The 17,330-nt window shown below is 37.3% G+C and overlaps 1 protein-coding gene across 1 annotated transcript in view; it reads right to left on the bottom strand.

The window, feature by feature from the left end:
• Positions 1-9,633, bottom strand: part of LOC113123492 (general transcription factor IIF subunit 2-like) — a 33,357-nt gene extending 23,724 nt beyond the window's left edge. Inside the window, exons 1-4 of the mRNA XM_026295629.1 lie at positions 9,568-9,633; positions 9,141-9,214; positions 8,910-8,928; positions 8,380-8,530 (exon numbers count right to left, since the gene is read on the bottom strand). Of these exons, the coding sequence (XP_026151414.1) occupies positions 8,380-8,530; positions 8,910-8,928; positions 9,141-9,214; positions 9,568-9,633 (310 nt within the window). The remainder of the gene's footprint in view (positions 1-8,379; positions 8,531-8,909; positions 8,929-9,140; positions 9,215-9,567) is intronic.
• Between the last annotated feature and the right edge of the window lie 7,697 nt (positions 9,634-17,330).

Below are 17,330 nucleotides of genomic sequence, written 5' to 3'. Positions count from 1 at the left end.
AACAGTACAGGTAAAAAATAATGTGCTGTACACTAATATTTTGGGTTTTTGCAGCTGCACTGGAGTGCGAGTGCCCAATAGTATCTGCTCTTGGAAGCTAAGCAGGGCCGTCCCTGGAAAGTACTTGAATGGGAGACCAACTTGAAAGACCAGGGGTCGCTGTTCTCAGACACTGAGGTTGCTTCAGGAAGGGCATCCGGCGTAAAACTTGTGCCAAATCCACAATGCGGATAAATCGATCTGCTGTGGCGACCACGAATGGGAGTAAGCCGAAAGGGAAAGAAGAAGGCACTAATATTTTGGGTGTTTTGTGTGATCACTGTGTCACACTTAGAAATTCTGTATGCTCCATTTTAAACCATGTCTATCAAATTTAAATAACGACTGAAATCTGCTGCGAATCTCCCACAAAGCACAACCTACAAGGTAGCATAAATTATTTTTTTCTTTTTTCAAAATTTCACTACTCAGTTTGGGAGTGCTAGTGCATATCTTCAGGAGCTGAATATGAGAACAACATATTTATCTCAGGTCTGATTTAGACAAAGCAACTCTCCACTGAAAGCCAGACAAATGGTGGGTGAGCAGCTTTTAAGGCTAAAGGAGGCAAGTTTTGTTACTGCTGAGTAAAAGCCTCCCACACAATACAAAATTATTTTCTTGGTCAGACAGTCTTAAAAGTACTACAGACATAGTATATACTATTGACGTGTGAAGAAACCTTCCATCATTTTAGATGTGGACAACACTGACAAGCTATTATTACATTTTTAATAAAGAGCCAATATCACCTTGTGTTTGTAGCCAGCTCATGCACTGATCTGTGGGCAGTGACCAACTCTAAACTACTTCTAAAGGCCCCCTGGTACAGGTCAGCTGGGCTTCTGCTTGTTAAACACAGAAATGGGCTGTTAAACAAAATCGAATCCCTCAGTCTCTATGCAGCAGTGATGGCAGGAAACCAACACACAGAACTAGCTCTGTGACAGTGCAAAAAAAAGACTGATTGGCAAAATGGGAGATAATATCCCAGTGTTGCCTGGGGAAATTATACATAAAGAAAGGCCGACAAAATATGAGAAAAAGTCAAAAATCACAGCATTTCACTATGGTCATGGTGGTATAGCTGCTTTTACTACAATTAGCCTCGTTCAGGACTCAGAGGAAACAGAAACGAGACAAAAATAACAGTAACAGTAAATAGAGAAAAGACTTCAGTGAAAATTTGCAACTTGCAATTTACAGTCTTCACAGTTTGGAAACATGACATTGCTATTTACATATCAGACTTGGACATAGAGTGGCAAGTGTCATGAAAGAGACAAACACCTCAACAGTTTCCATCTGCCACTTGATAGAAAACATGACATAAAAAGGTTGCATCCATTGCATTTTCTAACTGTGCGTTACCCACAACCTTTTCAGTCTTTTAACAACCTACTGACAAAAGCTCACATTGCATCTACAGGCAGCAGAGCATCACGTTTTACCCTCTATCATTATTCTGCGTGTCACGTGTCTCTTGTGTGGGAGCACAGCATGGGTTGGACAAACCTTTATTTCAAGGAGCAAAACAGAAATGAGAACAGAGATGACATTTCTCTGGCTAAACAATTGCTGGCTCACGCTTCTCTTTTTCACCTTGGGCAACAACAAACAAGCATCTTTGGCTTTGAATCTTATTCAGCCCCACACCTCACTGTGTCCTTAGAGAAAAGTTACTGTTGAGTGCACACACAAATCTTTGATCCACAAATTGATTAAAAAGAACTTTAGGTTTCTACAGGCTTATATGGGTTTGTGACCACAGGACAAGCAGGACAGCCCCCTGCCTACCTTCTGTAAATAGAAAATCATACTTTCTGGGTACCGCAGAAGCTGACAACCATCTCCTGCATTTTAGAAATTTCAAGCGACAGGTGACACTGCTTTCCTTGCAGAGAAAAGATGAATAACAAGCCTTGCATCCTCAGCTACTATCGAGGTATTCTCGAACAACACATTTTACATGTAACTGCTCCAGGGGAGATTTAAGGTACCAGTACGTAAAATATTTGTTTTACTGGGCACTGTGTGTAATCCATTGTGTGTTTTTTGACAGCAAGCATGAATGTGCAAGGCTATTTGCTGCTGATGATAGTTCAACTTTTTCAACTTACTACCACATCTCAATGTGTTGCCATGGCGATTACAAAAACTACAAATTCAGATCCACTAAATAAACTGATGCATTTTAGATAGTAAAACTTGCTTTATTAATCACATCAATCTGCTCCATTTACACTATAAGACAGTGTATAAGGCTGTATAAGGCTGTGTAATGAGATAACAGGTATTTAGCCGTGACCAGTATAGCAAATGTGAATAGGGTTGATGTCCAGTGTGACAGTATTTCTCTGTGCTGCTACTTCTTCAAAACTGCTTGTTGCACCTCTGAGGTTTGTGCCCAGTGCATTACTCTAAAATGAACCAGTGTTTTACAATGTTCACAATGTACATTGTGTGAGCAATAGATAAATACATCCTTCAAAGTTGATGAAATGAAGTATTCTCAATTTGCTGTGTAAAACTATAAATGAGAGGAATGAGATTGTTGGGAAAGAGCAGAGCTCAAATGAATTTCCATAAATAAATAAATAAACAAATAAAGGCTGGAAACCAAATGTCAGAATGGCATGAAATTCAGTTTTAACAATATAGTCACTCATATTCACATACTGTGTATGGTATTGTCTCTGTAATTCATGCTCGTACTGTGAGAGCAGAGAGCAGTGCAACAAGACTGAGCTGACAGCTTCAACCAGCTCTGACAGGAAGTATGCCCAAGAGGTTAGAGCTTTCCAACAGTATGAAGCCTCCCACTGGATTAATTTAGAAAACAGCCTTAATGCTCCAAAACAAAACACCAAGGGTGAATCCCAGTTCCACTAATCCCTGTTTCCCTCACATGCGTCCTTTCCTTAGAGGTCCTTAAGATGCAAGTGAAAGAAGGAAGGGCAGAAGAGCTGGGGAAACATATTTTAAGAGATGTGAGAAATCCATTCCACCGATCCCTAATGTGCAGTGTCCACACATCATGAACTGATTTCCAAATAAAGGGACGCATCAATCTGGAACGGACTCTTAGGAAGGATGCATTCGGGTATACTAGAATTGAGACTGACCCCAGGGCAGCTTGAGGCCAGTCCAACCACACAGCTGTTAGTGCACAGCTTCCAGTACATTGAGAATGACTGCTGAAAGTTGAATGTCAACCATTCAAACTGCAGGCCTACTGAATCCATGTGAATGAGCTCAGATATAGTTCTGAAAGTGTGTGTTGTTAGTGTCGTCTGACCACAAAGTCATACTTTTCAAGAGGTATCCACTGAAGAGACTTTCCTCTTTAAACCCTCAGCAATTCATGAGCCACACTTTTGGAATGAACCTACAAAGCAAAGCCAGCCACACTCCTCCAATAAAAACACCTACGACAGTCTGCCCAGGATCCAACCAACAGCCTGAATCGTTCCGCTGGTTCAGTGCATCATGCTGCTACACAACAGGGATTTCAAACAACAACACAGCTGAAAAACAGCAGTTTATCCTTTCACACAAACATTAATGAATTTCTTTTATTTCGCCTGTTTTTAGACATTTGAATTGGAGCCCAAATCTCTGCTTTACTCAGTGATTAAAAAAAGCCTGGTGCTGATGAATAGCTCCTTCCTGATTACAATAACAGCTGAGCCAGTCACAGTGTTAGTCAATGGGACTAAACTTGGTGACTTTATGAAGCTATAACACGCCAAACGGACAGGGACACACCTTTCATTTCCAGTAGTGTTGCAAAGAGGGCGGAGCTACTGCTCTTTTTTCAGATTTTCTCCATGATCCTCCACATGAGAACACAAGAGCCATCCATTTGTATTGTTTCAGTTTAAAACGCTACAATGCTCACAAGCCTTTGCCCGATTGTGTTGAAGAAGACACTACTCTGAGGCACAAATCAGTTTTAATTAATTTCATATCAGTCACTGCATTTGGGGAAAAAAGGTGCGATCATTTAGAATTCTGCAAATGGACCCAAAATCTGAAAGTGAACTGATTTCAATCTAAATCTAATTTGTCTAATCATTGAAAGGCCCGGAAACCCTGATTAATCAATTTATTGAGCAATTTAGTCAAACATACTAGAACCATATTTACTGGTGGTTTCAAGTGAGTGTGGCTCTGCTGAGAATAAATATCAATTCATTCTGCAAAAAATAGTTTTAGCAGAAAGACTAAATTTGACTGCTGCCAGTCAAATTTTGTCAAACCACACACAATCCTAAATAACAGCTAAGATGTTTTCAAATCTTGAACTTCATTACAGATTCATATATTCAAAAGATATTTAAAGCTATAGAAAATACTCGCATTGCTGATCATTAGCTGAGCACGCAAAACAATTTTAAGATCAGAAATTGGAGATTAGAATTACAGCATCAAACTATTTGTTTTGGTTAAACTGGTCTCAAATGTAAAAAGGAAAAAAAAGTGTTAAAGTCTATGCTATGTCACTGACCCAGTATATGCAGCCATAGGATGTCTTAATAGATCAGAATACAACACAGCAAAAGTAGATAACAAAAGTATAGAATTGAAGTGGACATTCAAAGTTGCATTACTTCATAAACTCCTGCAGTACAGATTTCAAAGGGCTCAAAGTTTTAATGGACAACTTCCCAGAGGCAGATGAAGGAAAGCCATGCTGTAGGAGAAGTAGATTACATCTGGCTTTCTCTTCTCCTCTGTACGCTTCTGTGGCAACTAAGCCTGTTGCTTAGCAACCCCTTAATCAATACCTGGTCCTTGCCAGAGCAAAGCAGAACAACGAGAGGGGAAATAATGGAGGAACATTTAGCTAGCAGACTTACAATATAAAAGCCATGTCAGGAACCATTCGTCTACATATCAATCACTGATGGTCACCATTAGCAACCTCTCTCTATTGTTAGCTCACTGAATACTTGGATAAAAGAGGTGTGGGAACGCATTATACAGTATGAAATGTTTGGATTATTATATTGGACACTGCGTGGCTCCCTGAATTACATATCTCTGCACAAATGAAATGGCATGGCTGATTTCGTTATTGAAGAACTAGGAATAAATATTTGTGCCCTGTATATAACATACAAATATACACTACGCAATAATTTATATTACTGACAGTTTTTTATATTGGGTAATATGGAAACGCAGTGTGAACTTGGTGTGTTAAAAAAATATGATAAACGTTTAACCTAATGAAACATTTTCTTGTGAATTATTCTTTTAGTTGGCATGCTAGCATTAATGTAAGAATACACGTTAACATTACGCTGTTAAAAGGGGATTAAACTAATTTAGATTTTTAGTTTGCTCATCCTGTTATTTTGTGGTTATTATACCTCAGGTTAGCCGAGAAGGTACAACAAAATCAAGTAACTAAAATAATGATACACTTCTGGATGTCATAATTTACCCCAAAGTCACAAACAGTAGTGCCGATATTGACCAGATTTCTCATATTTAAATCGAATATTTCAACACATAGACCTGTTCTGTCCAGGATGTCAAGGACTGGTAAAATTTTAGGTGTGAGGCTACCAGTGTCAGTGTAAATCAAATCAATTTAAGTGTGTACATGTAAGCACAGAGAGAGGTTGGGAAACTGTTGCTGCTCTGTGTGTGTGTTTGTTTAAGTGTGTGGGTCTGTAAAAAAAATGAGTGGGAGATGAGTGTCACACAGAACACCTTCTTGTGGGCGAGTGGGGGTGCAGCTGAGCGTCTGTCAGGTAAATCGAGACTACACACCACCACATCTCCAAGGACATTATCCTACTTGTTGTTTCCAGTGCACTTTTATAGTCAAGCCAGCCATCTGGTGCTCTGACACCTTTAAGAAAACCAAGAGGCTTTTACGCCTCTTTGATGCCAATTTTCCACATTCACAAACAATATAACAACAACATAATACTCATGATCTTCTGACACTAAATTACAAGGATTTAGTAATTTTATTTGAGTCTACACGTATTTTTACTGTTTCATAAACCATTCATACTGATAAAACAGGACTGAACAGTTTGAGGTGTTCATGTTTTTGTTGGTAATAAAAGACTGAAAAAGAAAAAAATCAAATGTGGGTGGTATTAATGCACATACAAGTGTGGGTGCATCTAAAGTACATGAGGGCGGTGACAGAATCAACCTTGTGGCTGTCGGCTGCAACCTGATGTAGGGAAAGTGATATTTCCAGAGATGATGAGAATGAAAAACTTGTCATGGCAGTAACATACAGAAATTCAGATTTCTTAACAGTTGAGCTGCAATCACATATTACGAAACAGACTAAACATAAGAAACATTTTTCATACACACAAATACATGTATAATGTATTTTATACTAATACTCTATGGGGCCTCACTCATGGCACTGTTAAGCAGCTAATGATATTTTCCTCACAAAATGATAAATACTACAAAAAAAATATTCACGGGCACATTGCCTTTGTACTGGGTAAATAAGCAACTTTTCAAGTTTCAATATCAGGCTTAAAAGTTGAAATGTACATTTAAAATCTAAAAAAAATATATATATTTCGCCAGTCCTACATATGCTATGACAGTTGTTAATGCTGTTGTGCTTGAAGTCTTGTTATAAAATCTACTACTTTAATGTACTTTTCTTTTTTTCCTACACAGTTGTAGAAAGAATAATAAACAAAAAATAAAAAATAAATATAAATAACTAAAAATGCTTGAGGATAAAAATTTGATGTGCACACAAATGGGTAAGGATTTTTTTTGCCCTTATTTGCACTACTTCCATAGTTTAGACATTATTTCAGAATTAGTTTTTTTTTTTTCAGTTTAGTAAATACAGTATATATGTTATACTGACAAAAAAGTGCTCCAATGTATTTTCTACGTGAATTACAGTGTTCCTACTGATGCCGACAGAAATAATCTAGCTGATATGCTCCGCCTGTACCTTGTTTTCCTGTCGGCTCAGCTGCTTGATGAGAGAGTCATTTAAATGATTTCCTGTTTCTCCTGGCCATTTCTCATAATTTAAATTAATGTACTTGTTGAATCATGACAAGCTCCTTTTGTTCCTAATTAAGAACAACTCTATGCTCATATCAGGAATTCATTCATTCCCTTTGTGATCCCTTTCAACAGTTGGGATAAACACCCTGGAAAAAACCCTATCATCTATCTATGAGATAGACAAAAAGCCATGTGAAATGGACTCCATGTGCACTGAAGATCTGAACCAGTCATAAATGTCACTGTCCACTTAAAAAAAAATAAAAATAAAACAACAGCTAACTCAACATGGAAATGAATTTAAACATGATTACCCTGAGGAAAAGCAACTAAATCTATAGATGCTAGTCTGGCTCCAGCAACCCATTTCTGTCAACCGCAGCAGTCAAATCAATACTTGGGGAAAGAAAGCAGCTCATTATCCTGAGAAAAAATGTCTATTGTCAGAACAATCCACATGCACCTTTGACCAAAAGCACAGGAGTTGCCATGACTGTGCCACTATTTTTTAATTCTGGTGCCCAAATCACAGGACATCAAACATTGCTTCAAACAGTAAACATATTTGATTTAATCATTGCTGACTATGTAAAAAATGTGCAACATTAAATTTAGTTTTCCTGACATACTATCCAACATCCACAACATGCACTAACCTATGACTCCATTTACTCTGAATGTTACTGCAGCTTCCTCCTTAAACAGTACAAAATTACATTTAAAAAAAAAAAGAAACTTTATTTTTATATTTTAAACACCTTGGCTGCTGCTATTTATTTACATCTTCAAAAAATTAAAGTTCTCCCTGAATTATGGGAATTTTAGCAACTGATTTTATTTTACCTCAATTACTTTTTTCATTGTATTTTTAATTTTCTGTCATTTCCCATTTTAATTGTCTTAAAATAATTCAATCTACTTCATTATTTATTTTCTGATAAAAAACAATTATGCTATAAATGTAGCACTCTAGTTTACTGTAAATCTCGCCTCACGCATTTTTAGACAACGAACCAAACAACTGCAGCTACAGTATTTTTAAGCTCTGCTTCTTATGCAAATCCCTGTAAATTCATGTGGCTCAGAAAGCAGTATGACACATCATGCCTGGCAGCAAAGTCCTCCATAAATTAAAAGCCACTGCTTATTCTCATGAATTTTACAGTGCAATCAATGTAGAATATATCAGCAGCAGCTTTTCCCTACATTAGGATAACTTAAAAAAAAAAAAAACTAAAAGAACTAAGATCAAAAAGTCTTCAGTGTTGTTCAGTATGTCACTACCCTGAGTAAGCATTATTTGAGTTGCAGACTGACCTGTGTTGCTCTGGCTGAAAACAGCCATGGTCTGTCCACCCACTGTGTGCATAGTGATAGGATGATCCCTTGGGACCTGCAGTGATCCATCCTTCTCCTTCTCTCCTATTGCACCCAGGGCAGTAAGTTCCTCATTCAGGCTGAAACATACCTGGCAAACACAAGTGAGTCAAGACACTGCTGAAAAGCCAGATTCACCACCTACTCTTAGGCCAAATATGAGGAACTCTACAAGAAAGCTGCTTCAGTGCAGCAGCAGCAAACAGATACTGTATGGGAAAAAACAACAAAAAGATAACTATGACAAGTCAGGGCACATGTTCCAAATGTCTTTTTAAATGTGCAATGACACTCTGTATAAACAGTGAAAACCATTAGCAAATAAGTAGTTAAGAGTTCTGCCTGCTGGATTTAAGACAGGGAAGTTTACAACCTAACAGATAAGTGGAAAGGGCTTAAAAGATGATATTCTCACAGTTAGAAGTGAATGTGTCACAAAAGCACAGGTCTATTATATGAACTTGTCTCACCTCTGTTTTGCCTTGTTTTCTGTCAGATGTGTATGGGGGGGAAATAAAAAGAAGAACCAAATACTCAAATCAGAGAAGCTGAATATGTCATATAGCAGTTTTGACAATCAATTTTCTGTCAACATACTAATAGATTGACTGATCAATCACTGCAGCTCTAATGATCATCCAGGGAGAATAATAAAAGATATTAAAGGCTTCTTAAAGAACATTTCAAGAAGTAGTACATACTTCCCAATAGTAATCTTTCCAACTTCTCCTTTTTCTGTGGCCTTGTCCCATTGCTGAGATAAATACTTGGGAACCTGGTGAGAAATAAGAAGTTACTTATTATTAGATGACCAGTGTGATTATACAGGTACAAATTAATCTGAACAAGAGGTTTGTAATTCATTTAATAATTCAATCTCCATTCAGAATGAAACTTAAATAACTCAAATGAAGGGAACTGTTTGCTAACTTAGCTTCAGCTCTCGATGCAGACATATATTCTGTTGAAATATATCATGTAAGGCGTATAGGTGTATAACCACTTGGAAAAGTTTTACTGAACTGAATTCTTATGATGCTGATGCAGGCGCTACATCGGTCAGCGCATAAATCAACAGCTTTAACCCCTGCTAACGCAAAATGAGGATATATTTTCATGTAAACAAACCTTTACAAGCCACACGCCTTTACTTTGTTTGACCCCAGTTAGATTAACTTCCGCCTTATTTGACATTGTTCAGCCTAAACGTTACCAAAACACCGAAAGGCTGTACAGGTAAGATAAACAACTAGAAAGACGGCAGGTGTTTTAGCGCCTCAATTTAGCCAGGTGTAACCAATTAACAACAACAACAAAATAAAACTTCCCGTTACATCTTTCAAAATAAAACCCCCCGAGCAGCAAGTAACATATTTGCGCAGGGACACAGATTACAGACTGCGTGTCGAGCAGCTGTTTTTCACAGCAAGAGAAAGAGAGCTATTTCATTTTGTTCTTCCACCATTTGCATCTGCTCCAGCTCCCCCGCGACCCTCAGGATAACAGATAATAGACGATGCATGGATTATCTGCTGCAGAGACAAATGACGCAATGTACAGATGTATATGTAAAGTTATCAAAAAAAAAACAAAACATTTGGATGGCCTGTGTAAATGCATCTCACACGTGTTTATTTAAGCAACGAAACTTCCAGAGATTTATCTTTGTTGTCAATTCTTAAAAGATCTAATATAGTACCCTTCGTGGGCTAATTTGCAACAACAACCTGATTATAAGTGGACATGAACAGAGTGTTATTCTAGCAGAGAAATTCAGCACGCTGTGCAGAGACGGGAAGAAACAAACGTTAAAAGAGGCTCAAGTGGCTCATTCATGCCCCTTTGCAATTAATCTGGTCATGATGAGCACAGTAGCTAATTATATGGTCTTGTGTACTCTCCAACTGTTTCTGGCCTCTAAGAAAATATCTTCAACATAAATGGATTTAAATCGGCTGCAGTCTGAGGTCGTACTGGAACAACAGCTCAACACAGCTTCAGCCTCGCAAAGTTCAGACCCCATAAGTCGCCACCCACATCTCAGAGTTCCTCTGCAGAGCAAGAAAAACATTTTAATTCAATCTGAGTATTAAGGCCTGTGGTGCATGGTAATGAACAGGGTCCATATTGTAGGTGGCTTTCTGGATTAACTGTAGCCTGCAGATTTCTGTCTAACTATCATCTTAAAAGCTGAAACTGTCTATCATCTCATTCTGTGAGGGCATACAATTAATTATTGAATCTAATTGTTGGGATTTTACTTTGAAATTTTCTGCATAACTGTTTAGAAATGTAATAAGAGGTTGGAATTACAGATAAATGTTCTGTTGAAATATGAATTCACACTAAAAATGAGATCACAACTACGATTTTTATGATTGTCAAACATCTTTTAAAAATAAAATGGTCAGTAGATTTTATAATCACATTTCATTTGCTCTTTAATACTCTTGCACATTGTCATTTACTTGAAAAGTGTGTGCTATTTTAATAAGGATTCATTTAAACTGTATCTCTATAATTTTTAACAGCAGCATCTCCTGGTGGATCAATAGAAAACCTACACTTTATTGATAATGTCTGCGCTCCATTTGGTTGTGCTATGCTGATGATGACCTCTAGCTAGTTACTGCGACTACTTCATGCTTTGTAGTTTCTGTTTTTTAATGACAAATCTATATTTTAAGTGCCTCTATCTCCACAAGATGGTGGCATTTCTTCATTCAGTTTATAGCAGCAATAAAATAAACATCGGACAAACTCGTGTCTTTATGGCCACTGGCCAATTGTGATGTTTAATTCAGTGATATCTGAGTTTCATGTTGCCAAAATGATCTGGGTCACACGTGCACCGGCAGTGGAAACTAGGACTTGATCTGAGGGCTAGCTATATTTTAATCACAAATAGAAATACAACCACTGACCATTAATGTATGGTCCTGACTGATTTTTAACGTTAAAGTGTATAAATCCTCAAACATTTCACCAAGGATATTTTCATATTATTCCTTTTCATTGATTACTAAAGATTATGCAGTTTTTGCAAACTTGCACCTTCATTAATACTATTTTTATTCTGTTAAATGTGCCTATAACATTTTCTTCCTTTCTTCTTACAGAGAGATTTCCAGAATGACATTCATATACTGTTCGAAAAAAATTTACTGCTGTTATGGGTCATATCAAAAGACAAGCCAGTTCAGTACTGCTCTAATTATTTCACTAAATAAATTATGCATACAGAGCTTGATACCAGAGTAAATCAAGATTAAATTTCAAGGTCATTAACATGAATCTCTGAAAAATGAGCACAACTGCACTGTACTAATAATTCTATTATTAGCCTACATAAGCGGTAAATATTTCTGTAAGATAAAGACATCAGGACTGAATGTAAAGAAAGTCCATATTTCAGTAGATGACATGAGAACGAAGTAAACTCGATAAAGTATTGATGCGTATCTAGACTGATGACATTATTGTATAATTGTGCAGTGAGCTCACAGTTAGTCTAATCTCAGCAGATAAGATCCATCCATCCATTATCTATACCAGCCTATTCCTATTTAGGGTCACAGGGATCAGCTGGAGCCTATCCCAGCTCTCTTTGGGTGAAAGGCAGGGGTACACCCTGGACAGGTCACCAGTCCATCACAGGGCCACATAGAGACAAACAACCTCACACACTCACACTCACTCCTATGGGCAATTTAGAGTCACCAATCAACCTGACATACATGTTTTTGGACTGTGGGAGGAAACCAGAGTACCTGGAGAAAACCCACACAAGCACAGGGAGAACATGCAAACTCCACACAGAAAGGCCGGGTTACAAACCCATGACCTTCTTGCTGTGAGGCAACAGTGCTAACCATTCAGCCACCAAGATGTTTTTGTCTAAACAGAGATAATCTCTGGAGAAACCTGGATAAGTGTTCTTATTTTTGAGGACCACACAGTTGTAAAAATGTGGTATATAAAGTAGAGAAGACAGAAAAATGTTCATATCCTGAATATAGCTTTTTTAATTCTTTGTTGGACAGGATCCAGAGTATATACTGCTGATTTGTATGTATTGCCACCTTGTGGATAACTATTATAAATAGACATGATATGAATGAATGAATGAATGAATGAATGAGTGAGTGTATTAATGAATAAAAAATTATAATAGAAATAATCTCTGTCACACTTTTTGTCACATTTTTTTAAAGTGTGTATACTGGTTTGTAAATTAATGTATTTTCTTGTATTGGCTGCTCCAGCCTCAGTGGATTTTATCCCCTATGGAAAGTGTTTTATTACTATAATTTCACAGCAACGTCTTCATTAATGAGGTATCATCCATCCATCAATCCATCCATCATCTATCCTCCTCAATTCCTGTTACCCAGGGTCATGGATGGGCTGGAGCCAGGAACTGGACAAAAGGCAGGATACACCCTGAACAGATCACCAGTCTATCACAGGGCTGACAAACACATTCACAGCTTCAGGCAATTTAGAGTCACAAATCCACCTAACCCCAAACTGCATGTCTTTGGACTTTGGCAGGAAGCCGGAGTACCCAGTGAAAACCCATGCACGTACAGGAAGAACATGCAAACTCCACACACTAATACCCCAGCGTCAGGCCTGAACCTTCTTGCTGTGAGCCAACAGTGCTAACCACTGCACTGCTGTTTACCCTGATGAAATGCATATGAAAACAAAACATATTGCAGGACACCTTAATTTCAGTCTTAGACAAAGGGTACCATTCAGTTTTAAATTACATAGCATTGAATAAGAATAATGAGAATAAGAAAACCTTTATTTGTCCCGCAATGGGGAAATTTCATTGTTGCAACAGTAAGTACAGTACACAGCAGAGAGCCAGAAGTAGCAAGATGTGAGATAAATAAGAAATTAAAAATATTTAAAAAGTACTCAGTGGAATAAAACTATGAAGCTACAAAAACTATAAGTATATACAATGAAACTCTATGGAAACTCTATGTATTTGTAATGAGATATATGACTAAAATCTACCAGATTGCCATGATATGTATGAACGCCCAGAAGATTATTCCTGGTTGAGACACACTGAACTTTGGTCAAGTCACACCATCATGTTAAATTCCTATATTACTATATAATTCCTATGTAGGCATTTTCCCCATAAATTTTCACCCATTTATATAGATCACTCAGCCCCTGACCATCCCTTTAGTGCAACGCTCAAGCCAAAGTGTTAATTGTAGACATCTCATGAAGATTCCAATGAAATCTCCTGAATCATTTTAATTTTTACTGACCTCTAGCCCTTCATTTTACCAATTGCTTAGCAATGTGACCTAAATCAAACTAGTCATATTTCTTTAACACAGTTCCTTCAGAGAAAACTGAGTCCTCTCTGTCAGACTCCAAAGTGTCCCAGCTGCTGGTTATCAGCATCATAGGAATGTGTTGAAATGTATCTGTGTGTGTATGTGTGTTGTCGTCAGACAAATGTACCCTTATTACCCAACAATGAAACTCTGTGAAATTGCAGAAATCGTCTATCAGCTGTCTGCTGGTTGACAGATTTAATAATCCTTTTTCAACAGGAATAAAATGAACTTGGCACTGACATGGAGGGTTTTGGTTTTCCTCCCAAGGTCATCTCTCCTTTGAGGAAAGCATTTTTGCCAACAGTCTATGTATATTTCAAAGCAAGGCTAGGGTAATAAATTTACTTAAATACCAGCACAGATTTATGCTGAGCCATGTCTACTGACAAACTTGAATTTTCAGATGCTTAAAAATCTCTGCAACATTATCATATTATTTTGATACTTTGATCAAGCAGATGTCTGATTAAAATAAAAATTTCTCTAGAACCTGATGTGCTTTGGCATTTTTGTAATATAAAACATGATTCCCATTATCATAATTTCACAGTGCAATGAAGGGCCGTTGCCATGGCAGCTCCATGTTGGCAGATACAGCCTTTAAAACAGGAAGACAAAAGGAAAGGAACATTTTCTAACAAAGATAAAAGGATTTATTTAAGGTTTTCTGTTGGAATGTAATTATTTCTATGTACAAGTAAATGCATTTCATCCATTATCCAACACCCACTGGCCTAATCTTTAATTTAATTCAGTGACAGTTTGATTTCCATGCACAAGAAATGATTTGCCAGTAAAGACGAAGGTAACATTAAATTTCATCATCTTACTTCTAATTCACAATCAGTTTTTTTTGTCTCAACACATCTTTGACTATAATTTCCACAACTGTGACGTCTATTGAATAGCTAATTTTACAGGATTTTTTCTGTATTAGCTGCATTTAAAAAATGATCATGTTGTATTAAGCAGATCAAGACAACACGGTTGAAACCTTTTCCCACCAACAGAGTGGCCTTCATCAAAACACAGTCTATACCCATGCAATTAGGCTCTTATTCAGAATAATCCTGTCATAAAAGATTTGTCACACCACATAATGTTTTTAGTCGCCCAATTACACCAATACTAATATATCTTCATTTCAACTCTAGACTTTGCTTGCTGATATCTCTATTCAGCCTGTATGATCATTTATATAGATGAATATATTGAATAGCAACTACACCATTCATACTCAGGAGCTGAATAGTTACTGTTAAGGAGTAGGTGTATTTAAAAAGTCAGCCACAGATTGTATGTACGCCGTTATAAAGCTGAACACTCCACAGTACTGCTGCATTGACTCCTGCTTACACAATATTAGGTAGGTGGTCATAATGTTACGGCTGATTGGTGTGTATGGTTTGTGAGACGTTTCAGTATGCATCAAATACACTGATTCACCTGGTGGGGGTGCTATAGTCAAAGGTCTGTTTCAGTATAGCATAACTTTAAGTAGAAAAGGTAGTTTATTGTTGGGAACACTCTGACACTTATACTGTTATTATTTGATAAATGTGTTATAACACACATGAACAAGAAGCCTCTCTGGTTCTTGTTCATAACATATAATTTCAAGAACTGCAGTTGTGATAATTGGCCACAAATCCTTAAGAGAAACAATTTTATATGCAAAGTTTAAATAATATCAGATTTTAGACTCCACAGATTTTCACTTCATGTGCCTCCAAATGCAAAACCAATAATAGCAACTCATTATATTAGGTGAACTAATATAATGACTAAGTCTGTGGCAGCCTAGATTCTCTCCTTCATTATTAAATACAGTATTTCCACCAGCTGCTCTCAAATTTCCTTTCCCTCATGAGTCTTGCCTGCAGATAAAGTTACTTTTGTTTAATTCATTGTGTTGACTGTATGTTAGTCTGTCAATGAAATAATGAATAAAAGGCAATTTTGGCTTGTTAACATAGAAAATTTAAATCCAAATTTAATTTAATCCAGACCTTATTAATGAGGACTTCACATGCAGATGCAGGATGCATAATGCTTTTGGTGTGCACCAGAGCAATACATGTTACCCAGGTATGAGTGTGGAACTGAAAAAATGTAAAATGTTTTCTAACTCAGGGGTCACCAATCCTGGTCCTCAAGGCCTACTGTCCTGCTTGTTTTCCAGATATCCCTGCCCTCCACACAGCTGATTACCTGGATCCGGTGTGTTCAGCCAATCAGAAACTGGAAGGGCAGAGATGGTTGGAAAACCAGCAGAACAGTGGGCCTTGAGGACCTGGATTGGTGACCCCTGTTCTAACTGCACACCCTGTACTGTTCAGCACCTCTGCATCTTGTGTTTTCATTTTTAGGATTTTCTTAGTTTTCTCTCTTTATTAAAGTTGAGTACAGCAATGCAAAGTTAGTATGCTTGGGAAGAATAACTAATGAATGAATGTGATGGGCCTGATTATTTAAACATGTAAGATCAGCACACAGTGATTTTGTGCTGGATTGTCTAGTAAAAATAAGGCCTGCATCCATTCTGGCCTCCATTCAGAGCATGGTAGACTGAGTGGACATAAGCCTCAGACAGAGACAGAGACACTCTACCCTGCATCGCTGCGCATGGCCTGATGGGCTTCACAGTCAAAGCCTTTGTTATTTTAAGAATTTTAGGTTGGTTTCACTACCATTATTATTACTCTGCTTTAACAAATATGTATGTTCCAGCTCAAACCCTATCCGTCAGCAGTCAGTGACTAATAATTGGTTGCAGTTAGCCTAAACAAGGTGATTCTCTCAGGTGGAAGATATCAGTTGAAATCACACTATAATAGAAATATATAAGGTTCCTAGAAAGTTCTCAGAAATCATTTCAGTCAATTAGTATCTATGTTTACATGGAACCACCGATTCCATTCTCCCTTGTATTCATCTGAGTTGTAATAGGTCTGTTTATCTTTCTGTATGTTTGTTTTGGCCATGCTTGTAAGTACAGAACTACTGCTGACTATCAACAATTTCTGTAAATGTGACAATACTTTATCACTAATCTAAATTCACATCTGATAAAGTCATAATAACAAAACAAGCCCTTTCTGCTAAACTACAATAAAATTATTTTTTAAAAACATAAAGCAGTTCAGGAACTCTGGTTTAACCTGGTAACAAATCTATAGAAGAAAATAAATGTACCTTGTGAATGCTTCATATTTGTGAGCAGGAAACCTTCAGCTATATTTGTGTTTGTCCACTTTCATGGGAACTTTCATTCAGAAAAGAAAAAGACTATTTTATACACACAATAACGACAGACCGTAATGATAAGGTTTGATTTTCTGGTTGCTACTTCTGTTCATGCTCACCACATTACTAACCTAAAATTAATATCCAGTATGGTATTCATCCGAGCTACAGCCACTCCTTACTGCTTAGTTTTCTTCAGTTCAATTAGAAGCTACTATTGATACTGGCACAACCAACAGCTAGAGGTCTTTCAGTCGACTATAAAAAACATAA

The sequence above is a fragment of the Mastacembelus armatus genome, chromosome 21 (genome assembly GCF_900324485.2).
Source record: "Mastacembelus armatus chromosome 21, fMasArm1.2, whole genome shotgun sequence".
Lineage (NCBI taxonomy): Eukaryota > Metazoa > Chordata > Actinopteri > Synbranchiformes > Mastacembelidae > Mastacembelus > Mastacembelus armatus.
This window is presented reverse-complemented; position numbering and strand designations above follow the sequence as displayed.